Raw genomic sequence first — 26,674 nt, 5'->3', positions numbered from 1 at the left:
TGATGGTAAAAATTTGTTCCGATTGGTTTCACAGACATTCTTTCAAGTCACTGAAGACAAATACAATTATGTGTAATCCGTACGTATGACATCCTCATTTGACAATTATTGACTAAAACAAAGGGAATGCCTATTATGTATTAACTGCCGGATAACTGTAGAAAACAGCAAGATACAGTAAGAGTTGAGATGTCAGAAAGCAGGGCCGATGGCCCAGTTGTTAATTATTCAGGCTGGTAATGACAAAATGAGCTTTTTCAGTCCTAAAATGGGACTGTTCATAATCTATTCTCAGAACTCGCTTCTGTCATGAAAGGGCTGGAGCCTATCCCAGCACAATAGGACACAAGCAGCGTACACTGTAAAAGAAATCCCATAAAAAACAGATACAGTACTGGCAGTAAATTTTCCTTTATTTTACGTACATTTCTGTCATATCTTACTATAATGTTCATCTTTAAGACCTTAACTTAGACTCAGATCTATATCAAAACAGTACACTTTAAGTGATACCTTTTCTTTAAAAATATAACCTGCCACCTTTTTTTTACAGTGCTCCATTACAGTCACTATGAAACACATTATTATAATTTCATAAAACTTTGAATTTGAATATATTTTATTGAAGAAAAAGTCTATATTACTGTTGAATTAATCAATGTCACAATTTTGGATCTTAATGTATTTTGTATAACCCATGTGATCTACTGAAACTTCACTGTTCACTTGTACAGCTGAAATGGTCAAAATGGAATATGTGGCATTTCTTTGTAACATTAAAGTGTAATTCAATTAGGCCTTTTACATGATTTCATTAAGATCAATTTCCCTGAAGCAACACACATCATACTATATTTATATGAATTTCCTTGTCATGTGCTTTCGTGAAATAAAATTTGCATTGATTTTTTAGCTTTTTTACAGTAACACATTTATTTTTGACATAATGCTAATCTTTTGTTGGGGGGGTTTGAACTTGGTGCTTGAAACTGAATACAAAATAACTTATACGATTACCCAGATACTAAATGATGCATTTTTTTTAAGAAAATGATAGGGTTTTCCTGTAGTACACGTAACGTTAATAAAGCAGATTTAATGTGCATGCAAAGATGTCAATGAACTAAAACCATATTTTCAATACATTGGTCAGATAGACTGCCAACATGTAAAAGCAACATGGGAATGCAAACTTGAAAAGCTCAAACTCAAACTCAAACATATATATTATTGCTGCGGTGTTAAGTGTACACAAAAGCTTTTATCTGCTTCATATGGCGAACTCTGTGAGCGTGTTGATCATTATTACTATATATAATAAAACAAAACGTAAAATCTGTGAAGATTTGATTTTCTTCAACCCCCAGACACTGCAATGCGAAGCGTTTTACAAGGTATGATTTGCGCCTGAAGTCACATGACGACTTTGAGCGTTCTCGTCACGTGTCAATGTTCAAGTTTCAGGAAAGTTTATTTCCCCGCGAGAAGCACCGCCCATTTCCCATCCCCCTGTATTCTGATTGGATCACATATCGCGTTTTTCTCTTCGATAGGTCTAAACCCTGCGTCACTCAAGCTGCTTGAGTTCTAGCCACGCCTTCTTGTTTAACCTGGTTTAGAGTAGGTGATATCGTTTCTAAAGCGAAGGACTGAAATTTCATCTGCATGAACTCACAGACATGTTATTCGAGCTGCAATAGTGTGTAAAGGTGAGTTGATGAAAATAACTACGCTGAATAATAGTTTCGGGGTGAAATATACCAAGTGTAAAGGCCAAGTGTCATGCAGGCGAAGGCAGAAAGCGTTCAAGGTGTTTTCCAACGTCACGAGAGGACTTGACGTTGTGATCGCTAGACAGCGTCTCTCTTACTTTCTTTGATGCACCAGTGCTTCTTAGCGTTTGATAAAAGTCTTTTTGGGACGTTATCGTTCTGTCATTCACTATCACAAATGGATGACAGTTCTTGTTTTAACATTCCACTGGGCTGCCCATTGACAGAATGACTTTTGTTTTCTTTTTCTTCTTGTTTGATCTCGAAGTGCACTACACAGTCTTGGCAAACAATGACAACACGGTTGTAGTAATACATTTATCAATATGAAGATTAAACAAATACACAAGTTAAATGTTAATATGTATTAGAGTCCGTTATTTACCTTGATTTAAACCTAAATATATGCTTCACTATTGTTTATATATTACACATTTTGTAGTAGGTAAACAATTACATGGAAATGTATTCAAAAGTTTTTCCTGTCATTGTGATCACTGTTCTTCAGCATTCCTATGTACCCAAATTTATTGGTTTTATTCAGTTAAATGGTGCAAATATTTAAACAAATCTATGAAATTGATCCTAAAGTGATAGTTTACCCAAAAATAAAAAATTCCATCAATATTTACTCACCCTCTTGTAATTTCAAACTTCTATTACATCTTTTCTTCCGCAGACCACTAAAGAAGATATTTTGAAGAATGTTGCTAACTGGCACTGTTTTTGTGTGCGTTCAATAGAAATGAATGGGCACCGGTGCTGTTCGGTTAGGACTTTCTTCAAAATGTCTTCTTTTGTGTTCTGCGGACAAGTCATATCCAGACGTATAACGCAGAAACTGCGTGTGTTATGGCTTGGCGGTGGTGATGTTTATATTGAGCTAAATTCCCTTAAGTGTAGTCTGTTTACACTCGTGTTAGCTTTTTACTTCTCCCGATTGTATTTTGGCTTAAAAAGTAAGACATTTTGTGTTCATTTGTGAAGATGATCTCGATAGACAAATCGTGTAAATATCATAAACCTTTGTCAATCACGGAGCTTATTTTTTAAGATCTTCCAAAAGTCTATGGAAAAAAGCATAGGCTTTCGGTCGAGGGAACCAGCCTGCAAAGATCTAGATCTAAGCCTACAAAAATACGTCATCTCTGATCCTCTTCATTGGAAATGTATGCATTATAGTTATAAACAGTGTGCTGTTTAAAATAGTTTTGATGACCTGTTGCATGTCCCACTGCATGATGTGTCATCCTTTTCTCTTTTGCCCAGAATGGACACCAAAACACCTCCAGACATTAACAAGACCTGCTTCTCTTCCTGCTAACCCCTTGTCTGATGACTGTTATTCACTTTTATAGCTTTGAGTCAGACGAAAAAAGAAGCATGGATGAGGAAGAATCAACTGGAAATTTTGCAAAGCATAAAAACATCAAATTGTTTCTCAGATAGCTATTTATGAGAGCAGTATGACGAAGAGATGTTATTAGTAGACACAAACAGATCCACTAGCAAACGTACCATAGTTATTTCACTTTTGCTTTGCTGCACACTGAAACCAATTTGAGGTAGTGAAAACTTTGATAACGGAAAGAGAACAGTGTTAGGTCAAGCAGCAAACTTTAGAAAGCTAGGTAGGTGGATTTGATTTAGATCAAAGTGATATTAATATAAGTCAAACAGAATACTGGAGGTGCGCAAAGATGGATTACAGTGAAAATACTCTCTGTGGAGTTGGAGAACTGGAGCTGGATCCAGATATTGTGAGCGAGGAGGCGGGGAAACTATACTCAGAACTACAGGTAACTCATCAAGAGTGTCTATTTGTATACAACAACCAATCAAACATATCAAAACCTAAAAAAAAGGCCACTTACACAAACATACTGTACCGGTGTATTGAAGTTCAGAAATTGACTTTTAGAGGGGAAGTGAAGCATAGTATTTGTCACAAGAACTGCTTTTCCTGTGTGTGCAGCTGCCATCTAAGATAAAAGCATTGTGATGTGCAACACCACAGTACAAGAATCACACCGTCAAAAAATATTTGAGCTTTGAGTGAATTCAAACAGCCTGATCAATGTTAACACACCTGAAGTGTTTTTATTTTGTAGTTGGTGGTGGAGTCTCATGGTGCTGGTGTGGTGGAGTCCCTTCTGCCCATTCTGGTGTGGGTTCTGGAGGGGCTGGCGAGCTCCAGGGCTCAGCTGAGAGAGAGAGAGGAGGAGGCAAAGAAAGAGAAAGGAGAGATGGAGGAACTGCTGGAGAGATATCAGAGCGAGAAGGCGCTGAGGAGGGAGAGCCAGGAGGTGAGAGAACTTTTGTGAATAGTCATTTTATAAATTTGAAACATATTTTTTACATTTAAAGGGGTCGTATGATGCGGCGAAAACAAATATTATCGTTTGTTTTAGATAAAATGACATGTGTATACAAGATTTAAGGGTTTAAAAACCATGTGTTTCACATGTTCACATGTTCACATACCGTGCATGTTTGTATCTCCTCTTTGCCCCGCCTCTATGAAGCTTGTGGATTATTTTACAAAAACTTGCAGATTTTTTACAAAGCTCATCACTCTGAAAAGCGAGGTGTGCTATGATTGGCAAGTTAACCAGTGTCTAGTGATTGGTCAAATACTGCAAACGTGTGACAGAAATAAAACACCTCTTACCATATTTTGAACATCAGGTTCCAAAGCAATTGTACTGACAGGTACGCCCACTTTTCTTGCGTATACATTTGGGCGGTCTTGGTCAAATCATACCACGAACTGACGATTTGTGGGGTTGTGGTTACACGAGGCGTTTCAGGCAGGTCTGGGTGAGCATTCGCTTTTAGATAGAATAAATCTTTTGTTCTGACACTTTAATTTTTGCAATTTTAAGTGTCTAATGCATGCATGGGCAACTTAAAACACACCAAAGACACAGAACGACACGTATTTGCACCATATGACCCCTTTTAAAAGTTCAGTGTGTAACATTTGCCTCTCTCATGCCATCTCTGTTTGAAACATAAAATCCCAGGTTACTAAACGGCCTAGTAAAACATCATTTTAAGATTAAGGTTGTGAATTATGGTAAGGCTAGAAGACAGTTTTCTTGCTCAAGAACTGATTTTTTTTACAAAAAAGGTTAGACCTAAAAAGTATCATTTAAAGCTAACAATTAAAGCTAAAAAAAATATTTGTAAAAATGCTTTCCCTTATCCCAGCTTTATATGAAGAAAGCCCTTTGTTTCACAAAAATGTGTTAACAATGTGCAATATAATATAAACATATACACACATAATGACCTGCTTGACAAAGCAACACTTGGAGAAAGTATTGTGAATAGGTGATGGATTTTTGCAGTTTTGTTTGGGAACAGTACTGCAGCAGAATTGATACACTTTAACTTAAAATGATGTGGATATAATATAAAAGGTTTATAAACAAACATTATAGTGTTAAATGCATTCATAAGCAGTTCTTATTAGGGTAGGGTAGAAACCTATTGTATTTGTATCCCAACAGCGCTATTTGGAATTGGATGATCAGTTTGAGCAGGAGAGGAGGGCAATGCGAGCAAGAGAAAAGGAGAGAGAAAAGCGTGAGAGAGACCTGGAGAATAAAGCCAGAGAGCAAGCGGACCAATGTAAGTCTCACCAATCTGCCTTCTGTGTCAGTTCATGTTAATTCAAAGATGAATTTTATAGATCAAACATGTGTTGATGCTGTATTTTTATGCGTTTTGTGTTTGTGTTCTGTTTATTTTAGTGGTGGCTCTGGAAGAGCAGAAAGCAAATCTGACTCGAGAACTCAACTCACTGAAACACACACATAACAAGGTCTGCTGCTGTTTTAGTTTGTCTTTTGGTTACTGTAAATGTCTCCCAATAAAAATCCAGTTTTTCCTCTTTTTCATGCAGTTAGTACTGTCACATCGAGAGTTGCTAGACAAGAGAAAAGAATGGGAGAGCGAAGCCCCTGCGTTCAGGTGACACGAGCACTCTTCGTTGTTTAGAAGTAACCTGTCCTGTCCTGAAATGCCACAATTCATCATCTGTTCTAATGTGACTGTAATATGTTATTCAAGACTCTTCACATATTTAGTCTGTGAAGATAACAGTGGTGTCATGTGTTTGCAGGAATCATGCCCATGGCAGATACACAGATGATGTTTCTACAGAAGCTCAAACCGAAACCACCATTGTTGAAGAGGTGAATTCAGAAAAATCTCTTTTATATTTCCATTTGTACATTCGTTATATAAAAGATCTGCAAATTCACAAATCCATCTCTTCTTTAAAACAGCATGGTCCAAAAGATGGCGGGGTCTTAGAAATGATGGTTTCTAACAGCAAAGTTACAGACACTGAGGCTAACCATGACACAGATCAGATATTCATCAGTGACATCATAAGCTCCACCCCTGAGCTGGCCTATTTGAAGGGACTCGTTGAAACAAGGTGCGGTTATTTAGAAAGAATAATGATCTAGGTCATCTTAAATCTAGATCAAAGTCACTGTTATTCATTGTCACACTCACAAACTGTTAAGATGCGTTATTGTTTTATACATCAGGCTCCAAGTTCATAAGACGCATGTCTACTGGCTGGTTAGGTATCAGGCTTTAGTGGCTAACACCATGTCTACACCGACGCAACACAACAAAAGACAAGAAGACCCATAAGAACCCATTAAAATTTTAACTCTTTCACCACCAAAGACGAGTTATTATGGCAATCAGTGTTTGTACTGTTGTACAGCAGGTAGTGCTGTTACACACCACTGGAAAAAAGTACAGAACCTAGAACGTATATGTTTTAGCGGTTTTTAATGATTGTTCTGAGTGTAATCTGGGCTGAATTTTGACAAAAAACGTTAATTATCTCAGCTGTTTAATCAAAGTGATGCATTTTTGAAGAAACCTACCCACATCTACAGAGTGATAAAATACGAACAAATGAAGATGCAATAATACGGTTTCTTTTGTGTAAAGGCTGAGACTCTGTTCTTTCATTTGACATATTGTTTGTCCATATATTCTTTACAGAAAATTTACTGTGAGCCATTAAAGTTGGGTGAAAATGTTCAAAAACGCTGGCGTAGGCTGGCTGCGAATGAGTTAAAGGGCCAGTATGTCAATTTTTGGAAGATCTTTTGAAAAAAAAGTAATATAATATATATACCTATCTCTTCAGAGGTTGAAAAGCCCTTAAATTGAAGCGTTGTTTTTATTAACCTACATACATACACCGCTGGTCCATTGCATGTAATTCGCCATGTTGCTGCTAGATTTTACTAACTGGTCCTTTAAAATGTATCCATACTGAATGCGGCATGACGCAACAAACCCATTAAGAACAAGGCATTTTTATTGTTGCATAGTGTGCATCTGGTGTAGACAGGGTGTTTGCTTGTTTAAGTAAGAAATGGTATGTTACTCTGTTTTGCATTTTCACAGGATTGCACCTGATTTCCATTTCGCTTGTCCTACTCTTAAAATGAATTTGTGTCCAAGTGGGTAACTTGCTTGGCATTACTATACCACTACTTAACAGTCTGTTACACTTACTGTATGTCTCCCCATTAGAACACATCACAATCAATTGCATCTCGATACTGCGTTGATTAAAAAATGTTAACATCAGTGATGTAATCTGAAAGTCTACTGTATGTGATTGCATAGCAATATGTCATCTTACATGTCATGCACATGTCAGTTTATGGTCACTTACTTATTTTTATTTTATTCCACATTTTAAAATAATAGTAAACTAATTAAAACGATGGCTTGTTCTCTGAGAGTTGAACCCATAAGTCTACCCATTAAGATACATTAACACTTCTTATTATTGAGTGACCTGTGTAGTTATCTTTTATGATAACATTTTTTATTTTGTTGGACTTTTCCAGTGCTTTGTTGATTTTTATCTTGCCATAAGGAATATGTTTCACTTTAAACAACTTACATTTTATGTTACTTTGTTTTTTCCAGCTCCCCTGTTTGTTCCAAGACAGGTAGTTCTGAATCCAGTTCAAGTTTGTTTGATGAGATCAGTCAGGTCCAGGTGAAGGAAAAGGAGGGGAACGATGACCAGAAGGTGAAGATGAAAAAACAGAAGAGGAGGAATTAGCAGATGATGACACGAGTAGCTTAGACTGGAACTTGAGGAATACTGACTCTTTATATTCGGAGTTATCTGAACTCAGCCGGGAATATGTGGAAAGTGTGGACCAGGGGGCCAGTGTCAGAGGTATGTTGTGTGCATAGTGTCTGCGTGTGTGTGAAAATGAACATTTAAGATTAAGAAATTAATGTGAGTTTTAATGTAACCTGAGCCTTTTTCGCACGGGATTAGTATTATCTTTGGACTTTGTGTGATTTAGAAATGATCTCCCCACATCTGTATTTCATGTAGCGCACACGATTCATTTAAAGTCAGGTGGGTGTAAACCTCTGAAAGTGGTTTTGGTGTAAAAAATATTATATTTAATATCCTGACATTTATGTATTTTTAAATCTTCTGAAGGACATTAGTCAATGAAAAAATAAGATGTATAAATGAAACAATAACAGTTTACACCAAAACCATTTTCAGAGGTTTACACCCACGTGACTTTAAATGAATGGTGTTGACTTTGTGGGCAGCACTAAATGTTTCTATCTAGTGTAATAGTTGTGTATGAGTCTCTTGATTGTTCTCAATGTAAAAAGAGGAATCTTAACCGCATACAGCTACTGCTGGACATGAGTCAAATATCTAGAAATGCTAAAAAAGCAAAGATTGTGGAGGACCTGGGTTATTGTTTTGAAGATCAGTGGACAGTCTTATGACTCATGACAAACAAGAAACCCTTAAACAACTATGATTTAACATAAAAGTGTTATAGATTGTTTAGGTAACATTATACATCATCAAGGTGAAACTTGCGTTGAAATGCGAGATGATGCTCACTGTGTGAGCTATTTGATGTGATGCGCTTCTACCTCCTCTGGGAGACGCTTGAGGAGTCTCCAGAGACTCCCAGTGCAAAAACAAGCCAGAGAATAAACAAACCTAAAGACAAAGAGTCGCAACACACTAAAATTGCTCATCTAATAAAGAGTGTAGAGCGGTAAAGACCTACAGTACACACCCAATGAACACGAGTTTATAACACTAGTCATACACTGTACTCTCATTGTTTGTGCCTATTCATAGTTCATTGTTATACATGTTTTCTGTCTTCCTACTGTATACATGTGATATAGCCAGAAGATAAATTTAAATAAATATAATACATCTGATTATAATAACTTAATCTGATATCTTTAGTACATTTTCATAACTTTCCTACATTTTAACTATGGTGAGCATTTAAATGAACTGTAATAAATAAATTAGCTAAGTCAATCTAAGATAAATGAGTTGTGAATATAGAATTACAATGGGAGATTACAATGGGTTTCATGAAATATATTGTTACCGTGAAATAAAATAACTCATTCCTTGAAAAAGGTTTTGGCCATTCCGCCCACCTCTACTGTGTCCTAAACGGACGTGACGCTTTGGGACATAATATTCAATTGGCCATGCGACGAGCGACAGTGGATTAACATGAAAAATAGTGTCATGTCCTTATTGCCACGTCTGGCTTTATTTTGCAATAATAACCAGCTGAAAGAACATTTTAAGCATTTTTTAAGCAGTCTCATTATGACACATATTCAGGGTTGTGCAATAAATGAGCTGTTTGACTTTGTAAGAGTGTTATGTATTTGTGTTCTTTAAAGCTTGTTTTTCTACTGTTTGCAGATAACACAGACCAGTTTGAGCAGATTCTTTCCCATTATGAGGAACTTAAACGCACCCAGTAAGACCTGAAATCTTTTTTTAAGGCTGTTACACATATAAGCCATGATCGAGACTTTATGAGCATGGCAGCTTTATTTCTTTCTGTCTCTGACCCTATGCCATTTTTGTTTTGTGTTAGTGAAATGGTGGATGCTGCTCGTAAGGCCCTGATTTCCCGAGTTGAAGAGCTGACCAATGAGAGGTCTGCCCTGAATTTGGAACTTGCTTCCTGTTGTGAAACCATCACCCGACTGGAAGGAAAAACCAAAGAGATGGAGGAGGAAACGAAACGGTAACTCGAACGCCCTCTGACAGATTTTCGTTTGTGCCAGCTGACCTATATGTACATTCAATAAACCAAATACCAATAATACTACAATTTAACCATTTTAGTAATACATTTTTTAGATTTTAGATCTAAATGCACAAATAATCTTTATAATTAATTTGCATAATATGCAGTACATTTGCTTACAAAAGGAAGTTAATAGCAGAATTGTTATGTTTCAGACTACGAAAGGAGCTGGACACAGTCCAAACTGAGGACCCTGATGTAAGACTCTCTCTCATTTCTTTTTTACACTGTTTTTGTGATAGATTTCAGTTGCAATGTTTTCAGCAATATTTCAGAAATGCGTTCCCCACTTTCTATTGAAAACTGTACCTTCCTTGGCTTGCAAATGGTCATAATAGCTCTTTCTGTGTAATAATCTGTCATATATACATTAATTCTCATAGTAATCCTTGATTTCTTCTGTTCTCTGTAGGCGTCTCTGCCCACCTCCCTCCGTCGCTTTTCACGTTCCGAAATGGCTCGAGTTGTCATGGAGAAGAATCAGTACAAAGAGCGTCTCTTCGAATTACAGGAAGCTGTGCGGCGCTCTCAGGCTTTGAAGTCCGTTAATCTCCCAGAATGCAATTTCTTGTCTCTTTGTCTAACCTGTAATTCAGAACAATTCACTGGGAATCGGTTTACCTTAACCTAATCATTAGTGCTAATTGCTTATAGTTCAGGTTATATAGTTCATTCAGCACCTTTCATTCTAAAGACATGAACGGCATAGCTTGAGAAAAGAGGCCCTATTACGATTGGACTTTGTAGTTTATATGCTCATCTGTGTTTTTGTCGTCTGTTAGAGTAAATAAAGAAGAACGCATCCCTGTTGAAGGAAAGGGAAGTGTCTGGAGCAGGTGAGGGATTATAACAAGTCCCTTACAATGTGTCCACACAAGACACGACAGGAGCGGCGCCACATGACAACCTGCTTGTTCTTAATGGGTTTGTCAGGCGTGACGCCTGTCGCATCCGGTGTAGACACAGTGTAAGATTCACTTTATATATGTATTTCCTGCTCTGACTCTTTTTTTTTTCGTGCAGGTTTAATCGTTTTCTGGGGCTGACTAAGGGTCCATTAGTTCCAGCCACAGCTTTAGCGTTAACCGCCTCCCCCACAACAGGTTCACAACAAACACCAGGGGATTCTCCACAGCAACACTCCATGAGACAGGCCCAAACAGAGTGAGTAATCTATCGACAGAAATTAATTTAGTTTTATGAGGTGTATAAAGGCCTTGCATAATGAAGTGTTATATTTTTATTACCTTAAACTGAGCTATTTCAATCTACATACACCACAGGTCCCCTTACTTGAAATTCATCATGTTGTTTCTACAGTAGCCCTAAACGGACAAACTGTTCTAAAGAGCTTGTTTCGTAAATATGCTTTTTTTTCTCCTGCGGCAAAACATGGAGTGAGGTGTTGGTTGCAATTCGCAACGTCACAGATAGATGCCGCTAAATTGCATACACTGGACCTTTAATTTGTAATATAAACATAATTCAATATAACTCCGTATATATTGGTAGTATCACTAATAATAATCGTGAACAAGTGAAAAGGATAAGATTTTAGTAAGTTGCATAGCAGGGATATGTAAAGAATACCAATGCATTATATCAGTTAGAAAACAAGTTTTAAGTTTAATATATTTTTAAGCCCATTTAAAAAATAATCAGAGCACTTGACCAAAGTGCTGTACAAAAAGTCATAAAATTAACATCAGATCACAGATAGCAAAGAACATCATAGACAGATAATAAAGAACAACCAAATCTCTCAGACCGAGTTAAAAGCCAACTAATAAAAGTGTGTTTTAAGACATCCGCACTGATACCGGTAATGTCTTCAGTCTTACTCTGGGGACTGCCAACAACATCAAAGACCTTAGAGACCTGGATGGAACATGAGTTTTAATTGAATCGGATAGATAGGATGGGGCTAAGGCATTTAAGGATTTAAAAGGAATTACTAAAATCTTAAAATCGATTCTAAAATGGACCGGAAGCCTGTGAAGGGAAGCCAATATGGTGGAAATATGTTCCCGTTTACGTGTGTGTTAAAAGTCGAGCCGCGGCTCAAACTGCAAACGTGAGAGCGATGCCTAAACGACACGAACATAGAGGGCATTACAGTCATCTAGACGAGATTAAATAAAGACATAAATTAGCCTTTCAAAAACATTAAATGATAAAGAAGACTTACCCTTAAATAAGAGCATTACGTGATAAAAACTTGACTTTACTACAAAGTTTACCTGTTTGTCTAGTTTAAAATCCCTGTCTAACGTTATACCCAGATTTTTGGCTGTACACTTCACATATGGACGCAAAGGTCCCAGATCAGTGTCTAAGCACTTGTTAGTAAGATCCGTGCCAAATATCATTATTTCTGTCCTACTCTCATTCAAATGTAAAAAATTAGAGGCCATCCAATCTTTAATATCTTTAAGACAATCAAAAAGAAGTTGTAACGAACTGGCATTTTCCCTTTTAGGTGGTTGATCAATTTGTGTGTCATATGTGTAACAATGGAATGAAATATTAAATTTCCTAAGATAACAGGGACAACAGTAAGACCTATTACACAGGATCACAGGGGCTATGTTCATTTGAAATATAAAAGAAAAGAAAAAAATGGATTGTTTTTTATTTTGTATGTAATTCTGCTATTAAGTTATTCAAATGATTCATATTTCTTTGTCTCTAAGGAGCACTCCATCTCCCAGATTACGCAAGAGAGAGCTGTATAGGGAGATCCGTTCTCACGTGTGGGGAACTCTGGGTAAAAAACAGCTCCACGGCTGGAGCATACCTCTCGCTGTTACAAACATAAAGGTAAACATCTCACCCCCTTAACTGTATATACTTTATACATTAGATGGGTAACCTGTGAGCCAGATGTGTGTCAGAGACAGCGATTCGTCTCATAGTTCTTTTTTTACAACAATCTGCACACTTTCCATGATGTGTATTTTGTACATCGTTAAATCCAACTATGAGATATGGCTTGCAGATCTTATAGATCTAAATTTTTGTCCAGTTTCACTAGATCTCTCTCTGTCAGGAACTTATTCAATACTTTAACCCAACCGAACAGCAGCAAGAGCAGCAGGCAGGAGACGAAGTGATGTTGAATAAACTGTTTTTTTATTTTTTATTGAATAATCTTAGTTGTGCTTTAATGCTCAGTCTAGCTCTGTCAAACTTTGTATGGATAGAAACAGATTCAATAGGTGTTGTTAACCATGCAAGATTGCAGTGTCAAAACATTGTCTCGTGACGTTGTTATGAACCTTGAGATGGAGACCATTGGAGATTCATATCAGCATAAGAGACAATACAACTCCCAACGAAGGTTAAACAATAAGGACGAAATGTAACAAATAATAAGAATAAAAGGGAATAATAAAATAAATAAATGCATACATATGATGAATGAATATATGATAAATGCATTAACTTAATAAGGGTTGGTAAATATACAATGGAAATAATAATAAAGGGAATAATGTGATAAATTAAACAGAATAATAAAATAGAATAAAACAAGAAACAACTGTATGTTTCTATCCAGATCTATCAACGTGCACTTATTCGCACTGCATTAGTCTAGCTTAACAACACTACACATACCACCTACACTGTTAAACAATCTTAATTATACTTATTTGAAAAGATAATATGCTATTTCGCCACAGTACAAATGTCTTTGTCTATGGATAGTCCCCACAATGTATAACAAATGTGTGTGTGTGGAGCAGGACTGTGACCCTTCTCCCGAACCTAAAGATGTGCCCGTCCTCATCCACCTGAGACTGCTGGATCAGAGAGATGCTACAGCCAAGGTGGGACACCCTGGAAATCAACCATTGGTCATCAAAATCTGTTTCATTTTTAGTTCAACTCTGTGTGTACTGTAGTGTATGTGTGCAGTAGTGACGAGTTAAAACTCCCATGAACTCCTTATATTTTTGTCTGGCCACATGGAAAACAAATATCATAAAATTGGAATTGAATTTGTCAGTTCAGTTACTCTAAACCACACGCTTATGTGTCATTTTTAAACTGTGCTGTGGCATCCGTGGATCACATTTAGAAATAAACTTTGTTATTTTTAAGTCTGTATAAATAGTGTTGTTTGTACTATAACAATTATAGGCCAACAAATGAATAAAGTTGATGTAAATAAAGATTTAAGGTAAAACGGAAGTGAATCATTCTTCTGCTATGTGCCTTTAGCTTGTTGGGAACACGGGTCAAGGATTTCGAAATCTCAGGACAGCATTTATGGTCTATATAAACAATTAATCTCTTTTACAGCTCACATGTGCCATCGCAGTCCCTCCAGACATGTCAGGAGATCAGACGGTAGGCTATGTGTCAATGGCAGTAAGTTTTTAACCCCTGACTCTTAACCTGCAGAGCAGATCCTTCGTAAAGTTGCATCATCTTTTTATTGAATTGTCATTTCCATCTAAATTCTATGCCATGAGTTTGTCGTCTCATTTCACTCCCCGCCTCCCATCCTCAGTGCTCTGTGTGGGCCATCACTGGACCTGCGTCTAGAAGTGATGTCACAGTGATCGACCCAGCACGCTCCAATACCATTCTGGATCAGTTCAGCCTTCCACCCAACTCCCCTGCCTTATGCATCTGTGCTGTGCCCTCTATAGGTCAGTCTGAGCATGTCTGCTTGGTAGATTGAAAATGAATATGTGTAGTTAAGTTGTTTCTTCATGATGCTTTGATACATTTTTGTACCTTTCATAACAACCATTTACATCCTAGTCATTTCAGCTACTGTTAAAGTGATAGTGCACCCAAAAATGAAAATTCTGTCATCTTTTACTCACCCTCTTGACATTTTAAACCTGAATGACTTTCTTTCTTTTGCAGAACACAAAAGAAGATATTTAGAAAATGTTTTTGTATAGACACCCGTTGACTTGCATTTGTTTTGTGTTCATACAATAGAAGTGAATGGGTCCCGCAGCTGTTTGGTTATCAACGTTCTTTAAAATATCTTCTTTTGTTTTCTGCGGAAGAAAGAAAGTCACACAGGTTTGAAATGACAGGAGGGTGAGAGAATAATGACAAAATTTTCATTTTGGGGAGAACCGTCCCTTTAAGGTTGTATACATTCATGCTTTGTCTCAGAGTTGTCTGGTGGTGTTTCAATTATTTTATTGCTTCTCAGGTGATACTGCCGGAACCGTGTGGATTGGAACACAAGATGGAAGGTGAGGGCATGACATATTTACATTTGTTTACATTTGCTCATATTTAGAGTTTTAAACAAATGTGCTCCTCTCTTGCAGTGTGCTGATCCATTCAGCGTCCATCTCACGTCGCCTCTGTTTGCAGTCTGTCTGTCTTTCCGAGGGGGTGCACTCCTTGACGTAAACTTTCTTTTGTTCTCAACATCTCCAATACGTTGATAAATCCACACCTGTGGACAGAAGTTTGTTGAATATCTTCTGTGTACAGGTATTCTCAGGGTGAGGTGGTTGCAGGGTTTGCCAATGGGACTCTTGTATTCTTCACTCACAACTCAGGTTTGTGTGTATAGGGTTTCATCTGTTTAAGTGTGTTAACTATAACTCAGATGTATGATTTTAAATATGTTTTTTAGGTATCTGGAATCTCCATTCTCAAGAAGTGCTTTCGCTGGGTACACCTCCGTTGCAGCCCGTACGCTGTTGCCTGGCTAAAGAGGGGTGCCTTTGGGTGGGATACTGGAATAAAGTTAACATGATCAATGTGAAACAACGGAAAATAGAGGTTAGTCTCAGATGTGGATTATCTTGTGTTTACGTTGAAAACATTACTTCCAACCCCTGAGATGTGTCGTTTTCCATTCTGTGTTTCTCTTAGAAATCTTTCACGGTTTCAGAGCGAAGTGAGCAGCAGGTGCGTTTCCTTTGCGCAGCAGGAAGTGGAGTTTGGGCTTCCTGCCGGTTGGATCCCATCCTTAGGCTTTTTGATTGGACGACCGGTCGGCCATTACAGGAAGTTGATTTATCGTTCATGGTGACTAAAGCTTTAGGTAAGATGGACTGTAATGGCTGACCATATTTTATAGCTAAATATCATTTTATTTACTTTATTTTATGTAACCGTTATATAACCGTTTTATAAAAAGCAATAAGCCCGCGAAGCAATGGGTTAGAGTGCGTTTTATAACAGCTAAGGGGCACGTAACCCACTGCTTCTTGGGGGTTATTGCTTTAATAAATAAAACATGTGAATCGGTTCGACAGAATATCAATATTATATTTCATCTTGCGTTATTTCACTTGGTTGTTATTTCTTTTATCAGGGTCTGCGTACCTGTCTCTCTCTACTCTTCAGATCACAGCTTTATCTGTGGTCAGTGGACGGCTGTGGGTGGGCACAGGAAGTGGTGCTATTTTCTCAATCCCCCTATCACTAAGTGAGTAGAAAAAATAAATAATAGAGTATTTTCATTTTTTTATTCGCTTTCAGTTGTGATACTTTTACTGTGCTTTTTAAAATTTACATTGTTCTGTTTTTGCAGGTTCAGAGTCCTGCTCTATACCGTACTGCTCTCTGGCTTTGGCTCAGCTGTGTTTTCACGGCCACCGTCAAGCAGTTAAATTCATTATTTCTGCACCAGGTTCGAAACACATGATTTACTTTAGTTAGTGTATTTAACAATAGTATTATCAGTAATTATTTACATCACTCTGCTTTTTTCTCTTTTTGTCTTGGTATCCTTTATTAATGCAGGTTGCAGCAATTCTTCAAATTCAGCAGATGGCGCTGTTACTACCTCTCAGCTCATTCTCAGTGGAGGGGAAGGATACATTAATTTCCGTATTGGTGAGAGTTTACTAGTTGTGCCTGGAAAGTAAAACTTATTCTTTAGGACTCAATAAGTGACTTTACATAGTTAATGTATTGATGCTATAAATGAAGAGTTTGGTTCCAAAATTAGATAACTCAAAAATTTTGTTTTTTATTATGTTATCATGTTTTTATTATGTTTTATTTTATTAGTAAGCTGTATTTTTTTAGTTATTATGGCTTAAATCAAAACAAACCAACTGCAGTACGGACTTATATTAATTGAAATGCACAATAAAAAAACATGATTCTGGAACAAAAATTAAAAACACAGTTATCTCTTTAGGAACCAAACTCTTCAAATATTCATCAATTTGAGAAGGTTTCTTTAAAAGTGACATTTGATTTAAATTCTTGTACTGTAAAATAATTTAATGTTTTTCCTTTTTAGGAGATGATGGTAGTGATGGTCCCAGCGAGTGTGTCCCACAGAGATCCGAGCGAAGCCACATGATTATTTGGCAGAGCCCCATCCCCTCCGTTCCAAGCTCCGTCCTTTAAAAACACAAAAACTCTTTCTTTTACCATTGTGAGGATGTGAATGAACACTACATACAATGGATTAGTGTTCTTGTCTTATTGGTGCTTATAAATGTATTCAGGGACACAGAAACAATCAACGTAATTTTACTTGTTTTGCAGTGAACTTTTGGTGTAGGACTGTGTCCTGTTTTATGACCTGTTGAATGGCTTTACTCCTGCTTGCCTTATTGTGTTTCCAAATCAAGTCTGGCCGGTGTTTTACTTTGTTTTGTTGCACAGTCATCCTAAATACTGGAACAGGAGAAAGCTTTATTTATATTATATGGAGAGTGACGTATTTAGACCGGAAGTATTTTCATGACAAATACAAACATCCAGTCTTGGAATCTCTTGTGGCAGCCTGTTGTCATGACAGGAAACTGACAAAGACTGACACACTACTTGCATTTTGGGATACAGATCTCTCCCGTTTATTGTTTTGTTTGAGAACAATGTATTACAATGTTATGGTAATATTCTATTTTCGATTTGATTGTTTGTTGTTTCCTAAGTTATAATTGAGGGTTCGGTTAAGCGGATTTGGCTATAATGCAGTATTTTGTGAGGGAGGGAACATGTGGCTTTACCAATTTATATGAGACCGGACAAAACCATCCGAACTGGAAAATCTAATGCGTTTGCTATTGAAATATGACATGTGTACATTTGATAATATATATATATATATATATATACATATATATATATTGATTCTCTGTTATTTCTCTATATTATACTATGTGATGAGTTTTGGGTCAAGTGTTTCAGTATTGTTAAAATAAAGCACCAAAGAGACATGTCTTATTTTAAACAATGAAATATTTATCAGTAAATCTCTCAAGAGATAAAAACAGATGTTTTACATACACACACACAAGCTCCCATCGATCCTAAACACAATGTGCAAAAGCTTCCCCAGCCCATACAACAATGTATAATACAGGTACTGGCCTATAACTGCAATTGCATACATTTAGTTATTGTAGTGCAAATAATTCACTTTAACACAAACAGTCAAACAAATCAACAGATGTGTAACCATCTGTCAACCTTCAGGCATGAATGACCAGCTTTCAGGGTGTGTTATAGCGGAGGTGGTGCCTCCGTATACGTCGGCTGAGGGTCCGGGCAAGCCGCTCCACTGCATTGTGTTTGTCTGTCGGTTCCATCTCAGATATCAAACCCTCAATGTTTCCGCTGTACCACATGATCCAGCCCCCCATAGACAGCAGAACCAGCAGAGCCCCAGAATACACCAACAGGTCACCAAAGTCACGACCATGGATCTCAAGTGGGACAAAGACTCCAATCAACAGGATGGAAACACCAAGGAGATCCATGAGGACTGCAAACACCAGGACAAACTTACAGTGGGTCAATCCGACAGGTTCAGTGCTGGACATTGTGAATCGTTCCCTTTGAAGAGAATAGCTAATGGGTAAGAAAGAGAAAATGTCAAACAAAAAGTTGGAATTAATCAGTCATCAACCACACATGTAATTTTGTTGTTAACACTACTCAAAACCCTCTTAAAGTGAATGTGATAAACACAGTGAGGCACGGTAACCTTAGGCCTATTATAGATTAGGTGTTTTAGTTGAGGGAAATCCTTGCAAAAGTAACTGTTAATGGAACCTGTAATTAAGCAATGCTGTATAAAAGAGAAAATACTATAAAATATTGTCTTCCTACCTTTGTCACAGAAATTATATACTTTTAAGACCCTGGCATTTAATAACACGTTTCGTCTGCGGTTTCTCCGGCGTCCACCTGAGTTCCACACTTACGTCACGCAGGTGATGTCACATGACATTCCTTTTCTCTGCTGACTTTTCAGATAACGGACGAGTTTGCACTTTTTTGGGTTTTAAAAAGCGATTTTAAGATCTGCTTATGATGCTTTTAGTAACACAGCCATGACGTTTTAAAACGTTTTTATTCTGTGTTCAGTTTTAAAGCATGGCAGAACATATTTAAATCCAACATAAAGAGTTGAATAAAGATGAAGAAGTGGATAACATCATGAGTTAAAAACAATATAACAGATTCAAAATTCAATACCGCATTTATTTATATACTTTTTATTTTATAAGATAAGAGTTTTTTTTCAAGTTTAAGCCTGCTTTGTTAAATTCAAAATTCAAAACCGTATTTATTTATATACTTTTTATTTCATAAGACAAGAGTTTTTGTCAAGTTTAAGCCTACTATGTTAAATTCAAAATTCAATAACGCATTTATTTATATCCTTTTTATTTTATAAGATAAGAGTTTTTTTTTCAAGTTTAAGCCTGCTATGTTAAATTCAAAACTCAATACCGCATTTATTTATATACTTTTTTATAAGATAAGAGTTTTTGTCAAGTTTAACCCTGTTATGTTAAATTCAAAATTCAATACCGCATTTATTTATGTCCGTTTTATTTTATAAGATAAGAGTTTTTTTTCAAGTTTAAGCCTGCTATGTTAAATTCAAAACTCAATACCGCATTTATTTATATACTTTTTTATGAGATAAGAGTTTTTGTCAAGTTTAACCCTGTTATGTTAAATTCAAAATCCAATACCTCATTTATTTATATACTTTTTATTTGATAAGATAACAGGTTTTTTTTTCAAGTTTAAGCCTGCTATGTTTCTGTGGGGACCCTTAAAAGGAACGTTTTTAAATCATAATTGCAGAAATCCCACAATATTAAAAGGTGGAAATCTTCTCAATTTCATTTTGTCATGGAACTTCCCCATCGCGGACTTGCGCGAGTCATTTCCAGCACTGTTTATACTCCAGTTATGACCGCGTCGGATCCTCTTCAAACCAACACCAAGTCGTGAGACATAACGGGATTTTACACTGTCTTCAGCCAGCTTTTCATGACAAAATAAACCACTATAACTTAAGGTCGAAACCACCACATTTCTATGTTGTGGCTCAGCTAAAGGTTTCCTTTCTTGTTATACTGGAAATGAACTCTTGTGGATTGTGTGTCAGCAGTAGTTTGGCCAAAAAGAGTAAAACAAATAAAGTGTAATGAGATCAGATACATATGTCATCTCCAGAATATTATACAGCTCTGGCCCCCTTTGTGTTGCTGAAAAAGGGTTTCCAGACTTTTTTATCTTCAATGAAGTAGGCGATTGATGATTTCAATTCAACTTTAAGACAAGTCCATAAGCAATACATAATACACACATAAACAATACAAACAATTAAAAAAGCCTGTTATACCAATGTTTTCTCATATTTGATTGGTATCATACCACATAACCCAGGGTTTGACATCTACATTATAATGACATTCTGAGAATCATCTAACCGACATGTATACATCATATTTCTCATTACAGCTCGAAAGGACTGAACCCTTTCCTTTCAAACAGTTCACTTTCACTGCTCCACCATGGCGTTTTCAGCAAAATCCTAAAACAGTCATTATAAGTAACCTGAAGCTTACAGGGACATTCCTTTAATGTATAATGAGATGGGTTGGGTTTCCCGAAACCTTCTTAACGCTACGTCATTCTTAAGGTGTAGTCCTACCTGAGTGGTACGGCTAGCTATATTCAAATACTGTATATCCAATAAAGTGGAAGAAGTAAATTTAAACAATTTGCATAATATGCTATTGTGTCGAAATTTTAGCTGATTTGTGCAAAAAAAGAAAGTGAAGATATTTTGTCATTTATTTTTTTCATGTGTTTTATCACTTTTCTTATGATGTTGAGTTTCTATTGTTTTTCTAAAGTTGATATTGACTGTAAGTTACACAATAAGGATATGATTTGCTTTTTGAAAACCAGAACAAATCTTTTGAATATACTGTTAACTTTCTTATCCTTTTGGCAAAATTCTTTGTTCACAAACAAAGGTTTGTTAAGAAAATAGCTACTTTTATCTTATGTGAAGTAGAACATTTAATCAAATCACTAAGAGTAATTAATAACAAAAATGTATTTCTTTTTTGAAGAGATATGACGAGTTCATATAAAGAGCTGGCGAAAGTAACCCCTCCCTCACTCCAATTCCCAAAAGCAGCTGACATACTATTGCAACCTTTTTTATCTGCAAAGTTTGGTTGGCACACCAATACTTCAAAATTCTTAACCAACTATTAGGACCCGCCTTTGTTTTAATTTAATAATCAACTTTTCATGATTAACTCTATATAAATGCCTTTGAGGCGTCAATAAAACCTTATAACCGAAGACTTTTGTATTTTATACAGTTCTACAGCTTTTTTCAGGGCATAAATATGTCAGCTGTGGCTTAAAACCAAATTGATTATTGGTGATATCAAGATTTATCACTTAATAATTAAATCGACAGAATAGTATTGTTTCAGAACATTACACTTGCCAATGCAATTGGCCTATATCCATACCTTGCATGCCTTATCCTAAATAACAGGCAGCGAGGTAACTGACAACATAAACTCAGGCAACAGCCAATGTAGCATTAATCCAGTACAAGAAATACTGAGAAGAATATTTTATACTTGGCATTAGTCAACTTTTTCCGGTCCTGAAGAGGTCCCTGTAGAACTATAACCTATATCTTGAAAGCTTTATTATGTAATGCTGACATTTACTTTTTCCATGCTGGTTTATTATTATATTTCTTAGCATTTAAAATATGGTCTACTAGCCTCATACAACGGTTCAATTACCATCATATCACAAAAAGCTCTAGCATGGTGTCCTTGCAATTTACATCCAAACACATGAAGACATGATCTCTGGGTAATACCTTATTTAACAGAATATCTGAATAATACTCAGTAGAGACATGTTTACTATTTATTGTAGCAGCAACAATTTCATTCAATCAATACATTTTAAATAGTTCTGTAGGATTCTTTATCATAATGTTCATTGGTATTGCAGGAAAAAGCAGACACATATAATATTCTCTTTCTTTTTATTGAGTCATTTTTTTAATTTAACAGATGTTAAAAAACCATTCTGGAAATATTTTGTTGTACACAATTAAACAAATAGGCCTACCTTTAAAATAAATATATTTAAAATCACGTTTATTTGTATAGTACTTTTCAGAGTCAACACTATTGCAAAACAGCTTTACACAAGGACACAATATAAAACGTAGATTTTATGTATTGTACATTTGAAATCGGTCTATGTTGTCTTTTACAAAACATATTTGTACAATAGATTTAAAATATGAGGTATACTTTATTTGTAGCTACAAAACACAAACATTGTTGAAATATATTATTGTATTAATTAATGGCCAAAATGATTTGCCAAAAAAGTCTAACTGCAGCATATAAGAGAATGTGGGTTTTATTTGAGTAGACAAAAATATTTTCTACAATTTCTGCTAGGTATTAAATCACATAATGTGTATTGTTTTCTCCAAGCCTCTTTAAAAACTTAGTTTACACTGAACAACTGTGCAACATGCATATAAACATTTTAATGCATTTTTAATAAACAAAAACATCACTTTGGCAAATACTGTATTGGTTAATACTGTCATTCTCACTTTGGATAAAAGTGTGCTTAAATATAAATGCACGTTAGTGTTTCATCTTCTTAGAGAGGACACAATCCCATGTAAAGCTGTTAAGAAATCTCTTGCGGTACCCATGCTGACATCCACAAACTGTGTTATTTTGGGCCGTACATGCTGAAATCTCCACTGCATGAGCTGTCAGAGAGATTTCAAGTAAGATAGAAAGATAAGCACAAATCAATACAGCGAAATACAGAACGGTAAATGTCAGGGTTATAAAAAAAAACTGTCTTACGTCTACTAAGCTTGATGCATTTTTGGCATCTGAAGCAGTTTGGGAAATAGTTCATCTTGTCTTGGTAGGTCCCTTCTGTACATTTCTCACATATAGACTTCACTCCACTGGAGCATTTCTTTACTAACTTATACCCTAAGGACAGAAGAAAATAGTGAGATCGATCAGTCTAACAGAAGCATTTTAGTTTTGCGCTCTAAGAGTCTCGTCAGAAAAAGTATTAAGCTTAATCTGAGGCTCTTTGATAGATCACTCTGATGCCGAATTTATTCAGACACTTACATGAAAACCTTACCTGGTTCACATTTGTCACAGCAGAACCCATCTCCACACCAGAATTCATTTTTAGCACAATCCCCTTTGTTTTTGACACTATGTCCAACTGCAAATTCTATGACCTGTGGGAAAAGATTAAAATTGGAAAGATCAACATTGCAATGAATGAAACATTCTTACTTCACATTTGAATGTAATAATTACTCAACTAATAAAGACATTTTTAAAATATAATCTATCTGTTGAAGTTCATTGGTTACTCAGTGATGACTCACCAATAGTAAAAAAATGCATGTTTGAAGTTTCTTCATATGATTTCCTTGTCTGTTCATCATGGAAGTTATGTATTGTGTGCAGTCAAACCTTCTGGAAAAGGAGAAAAGTACAATGCTGTGTAAGGCTATTTACTGATAATTATCTACTTTGCTATTTTATGTTGCTTTTTAAGGGTAACTAAAGGAAGCTGAGAAAGAAGAAGATGATCTGAAATAAGTTGTCAGTCTAAAAATATGATATATCTAATTTAATGGATGTAATATGAAATATTTAGGGATGGGTATCGTTAAGATTTTATCGATACTGCTTATCGATACCGGTACTAATCAATACTGTTAACCATACTCCGGTCTATAATTTAATTGAAAAACACATGATGTGAAAATATGTTAAACATTTTAAGTTTCTTTATTGTAGCTGAGCTTTAGAACTCCAGTTTACAAATGGTCAATTCCAACGTTATGGACGTGACATTTTCTAATTCGCCATTTAACATGAGTCTTATCGATACTCTGGTATCGACCCAATTATGTACCGGTCCAAAGTGTATCGGTTCTCTGTACCCTAACAATTGTGTATCTGTTGTGCATAATGCAAACGTAATTGGCCACCTACCATGCAATGACAGATATCATGGCAATAATTGAATATCTAGTAAACATTTTAATTTCATTTATTTACATATGAAGAATGTGGTTCCAAAATAAAATAACTCCGTTTTCTTTATTTTTCAAAAATCATGTTTTTATTGTGCAATAAAAATAATATCAATCAAACTGCAGTTGGTTTGTTTAGATCTAAGCCATAATAACTAAAAATGCAGCTAATTAACACAATAAAACACAATAAAAACAGTATAGCATAAAAAGGTGATTTTAGACAAGAAAAAAAAAACGAGTTATCTAATTTTGGAACTAAACTCCTCATGTCACATTAATTTTATACTATAAAACAAGCTAACATTCTTATCATTAAATCAAATATTCATTCTCAGGATTTGGCAAAGGCTTTTCAGAACAATTTATAGTACCACAAATTATATTAAAAGTGCAGTTACTTTACCTCTGTCCACAAGCATCAATTTATTTCCAGTGAGTCGATGTGAAGCTCCTGCAATTTCCATCCAACAAACGTGAAATGTGAAGATTAGGCACTACCAAGTTGTGACACTGAGGACAGGATTTTATTGTACTTGTAAATTTCGCAAGATGCTTAGTCATCATAATGAAGAAAAGAAGAGGAAACCCCCGAAGACTAAATATTTAAAACTGGTTTTGTCTTAAATGACGTTTTCATGAAAGGGTAGCCTCAGCATGTAACTTATACTTGTCATATGCTATCCATTTCGAGGTCATACACTTTCATTGACCACAAAGTCGTCTGCTGAGTAGACTTTATTGTCCTTTCCTAACAGTCATGGATTTTAAGGCATATTCCTATACAACTTTTATTAGGCTAATCTCACCGTAAAGGAAAGTAAAAAGTCAGGTAATACTATAATGCTATAAAGATTCATTTTCAAAATCAAAAAATCAATTATTTTTTCTATGCATTTTATATTATATTATATGTATTTCAGATGTGTCTATCATCTTTTTTTAGTTTAGTTTAATTTCATTTAGTTCTGCGATCATTTTTATTAAAGCACGTGCATGACAGCCATACGCATATCTTATATTTCGCAGAAATGTAATCAAACTAACAATGACGTAGGTCTCATGGATATTCCCTATGAGGAACTGCTCGGATTCTTGCTTGAATTCCTTTAACATTAGTCCACAGTTTCGGTATTGGAAAAATGCCAGTAAACATGATTCACCAGAAGTTACAACCTTTATCCGTTGACCTATGTGCCGACTATTATAAGCCTATAATGAAGACGTGAACCTCGTGTTTAAATAAATACCAACAAAATGATCAAATTTAAAATGAATGCTAAATTGTTACAATGTCTCATGTGTGCATAATTTAATATTCTTAAAACTTAATTGTCTCTACAAGCTGTTTTTCCTGCAGGTAATTTAGCTGGGTCTTAAACTAAAATCGTTTTGTCATTAATCACCCTCACGTTGTTCTAAGTCTTTTTTCTTTCGTACTATGAATCAGAGTCGACAGAAAAGTAGCCTACTCTGCCTGAAAAAAATCTGATTTAATGAAACGAGTCATGGTGAATTGTCTCTGCTTATGTTTTTATTCAAATCGATGTATTAATGAACTATATGATTTTGCATTAAAGGAAAAGTTCGTTTCACAATAGAAATGTTGTTTTTATTTATTCATCCTCATGACGTTCATATGACCATTTCTTCGGAACAGATGACATTGAACTTTCTTCTGTCCTTTAAATGTCTTCTGTTTTGTGTATTATAAGATTATGTTATTTATGAATTAGTTATTACAAAAACAACATTTATACAGCTACCAAATTTTCTAAGGTTGCAATTCAATTTAGCTTAATAATGTGACAAAATGTGAGTTTTCATTTATTTGTTATTTTTTAATGTTGCTATGCAATATTATTTTATTTAAATGAATCAAGATTAAATCGTTTTTATTTTAGTGCCTCAAACATATTTTCCTACCAAATGGAAGCCCATTTCCGCCACGTGATAAAAAATCGGGGGCTGCGTTCAGCCCCAACAAAACGTTTTTTAAACGGAAACGGTAGTGCGGTTGAATGACGTATGAGTTGAACTATGGCAGCCGAGAAGGCATTTCTTTGTGTTCTTTTTGAAGGATTTTCGGAGTATGATGAAATTTGTATAAATACGTGTTGAATACTGCAAAATAAGTCTATTGTAATATCTTCAATTGTTGCTAATACCGAGCTGCAGCAGACACATTTAAACAACTTTACTTGGACCCATTGTGCGAGCTGTCTCTTTAACGTGGCTCACCGGTTTAAGCTTGAACATGCCCCATGCTATAAAAAATCATAATTATGAGATTTAAAAAATCGGAATTATGAGGTGAGTAACATCCACAGGTACGTACAATCCAAATAACAAGTGACGTCCACGGGTAGCAAGAA

The 26,674-nt window shown here is 35.7% G+C and overlaps 2 protein-coding genes across 2 annotated transcripts; one reads left to right on the top strand and one right to left on the bottom strand.

The window, feature by feature from the left end:
• Positions 1–1,599: 1,599 nt before the first annotated feature.
• si:dkey-17m8.1 (C-Jun-amino-terminal kinase-interacting protein 4) lies at positions 1,600–18,120 on the top strand. The gene is given in 29 exon segments (XM_056762964.1): positions 1,600–1,709; positions 3,042–3,571; positions 3,884–4,078; positions 5,288–5,408; positions 5,531–5,601; positions 5,683–5,750; positions 5,902–5,974; positions 6,068–6,222; positions 7,755–7,864; positions 7,867–8,013; positions 9,556–9,613; positions 9,734–9,886; positions 10,105–10,147; positions 10,362–10,489; positions 10,732–10,785; positions 10,973–11,113; positions 12,643–12,769; positions 13,696–13,779; positions 14,255–14,302; positions 14,466–14,607; positions 15,132–15,174; positions 15,253–15,333; positions 15,422–15,489; positions 15,567–15,715; positions 15,809–15,980; positions 16,254–16,367; positions 16,473–16,571; positions 16,685–16,777; positions 17,193–18,120. Coding segments are annotated over 28 exon segments (2,946 nt in total). The 5' UTR covers positions 1,600–1,709; positions 3,042–3,472; the 3' UTR covers positions 17,303–18,120.
• Positions 18,121–22,608: 4,488 nt separating this feature from the next.
• LOC130433281 (tumor necrosis factor receptor superfamily member 1A-like) lies at positions 22,609–24,800 on the bottom strand. Its single transcript, XM_056763072.1, has 5 exons — positions 24,706–24,800; positions 23,643–23,733; positions 23,387–23,489; positions 23,092–23,226; positions 22,609–22,991 (listed from the first exon to the last, which is right to left on the bottom strand). Exons 2-5 carry the CDS (start codon positions 23,700–23,702, stop codon positions 22,861–22,863), a joined length of 429 nt encoding a protein of 142 aa, XP_056619050.1. The 5' UTR covers positions 23,703–23,733; positions 24,706–24,800; the 3' UTR covers positions 22,609–22,860.
• Positions 24,801–26,674: the final 1,874 nt, after the last annotated feature.

This window comes from Triplophysa dalaica, chromosome 12, assembly GCF_015846415.1.
Source record: "Triplophysa dalaica isolate WHDGS20190420 chromosome 12, ASM1584641v1, whole genome shotgun sequence".
NCBI lineage: Eukaryota > Metazoa > Chordata > Actinopteri > Cypriniformes > Nemacheilidae > Triplophysa > Triplophysa dalaica.
The sequence above is the reverse complement of the archived record's forward strand: the minus strand, read 5'-3'. Positions and strand labels throughout refer to the sequence as shown.

Bases quoted from the DNA above. Each gene is read 5' to 3' on its own strand.
- LOC130433281 (XM_056763072.1), bottom strand. From the start codon at position 23,702: ATGATGAACAGACAAGGAAATCATATGAAGAAACTTCAAACATGCATT. The intron at 23,490-23,642 runs GTGAGTCATCAC...CTTTTCCCACAG, and splicing joins CATGCATTTTTTTACTATTG to GTCATAGAATTTGCAGTTGG. The intron at 23,227-23,386 runs GTAAGGTTTTCA...TTCTGTCCTTAG, and splicing joins CTGTGACAAATGTGAACCAG to GGTATAAGTTAGTAAAGAAA.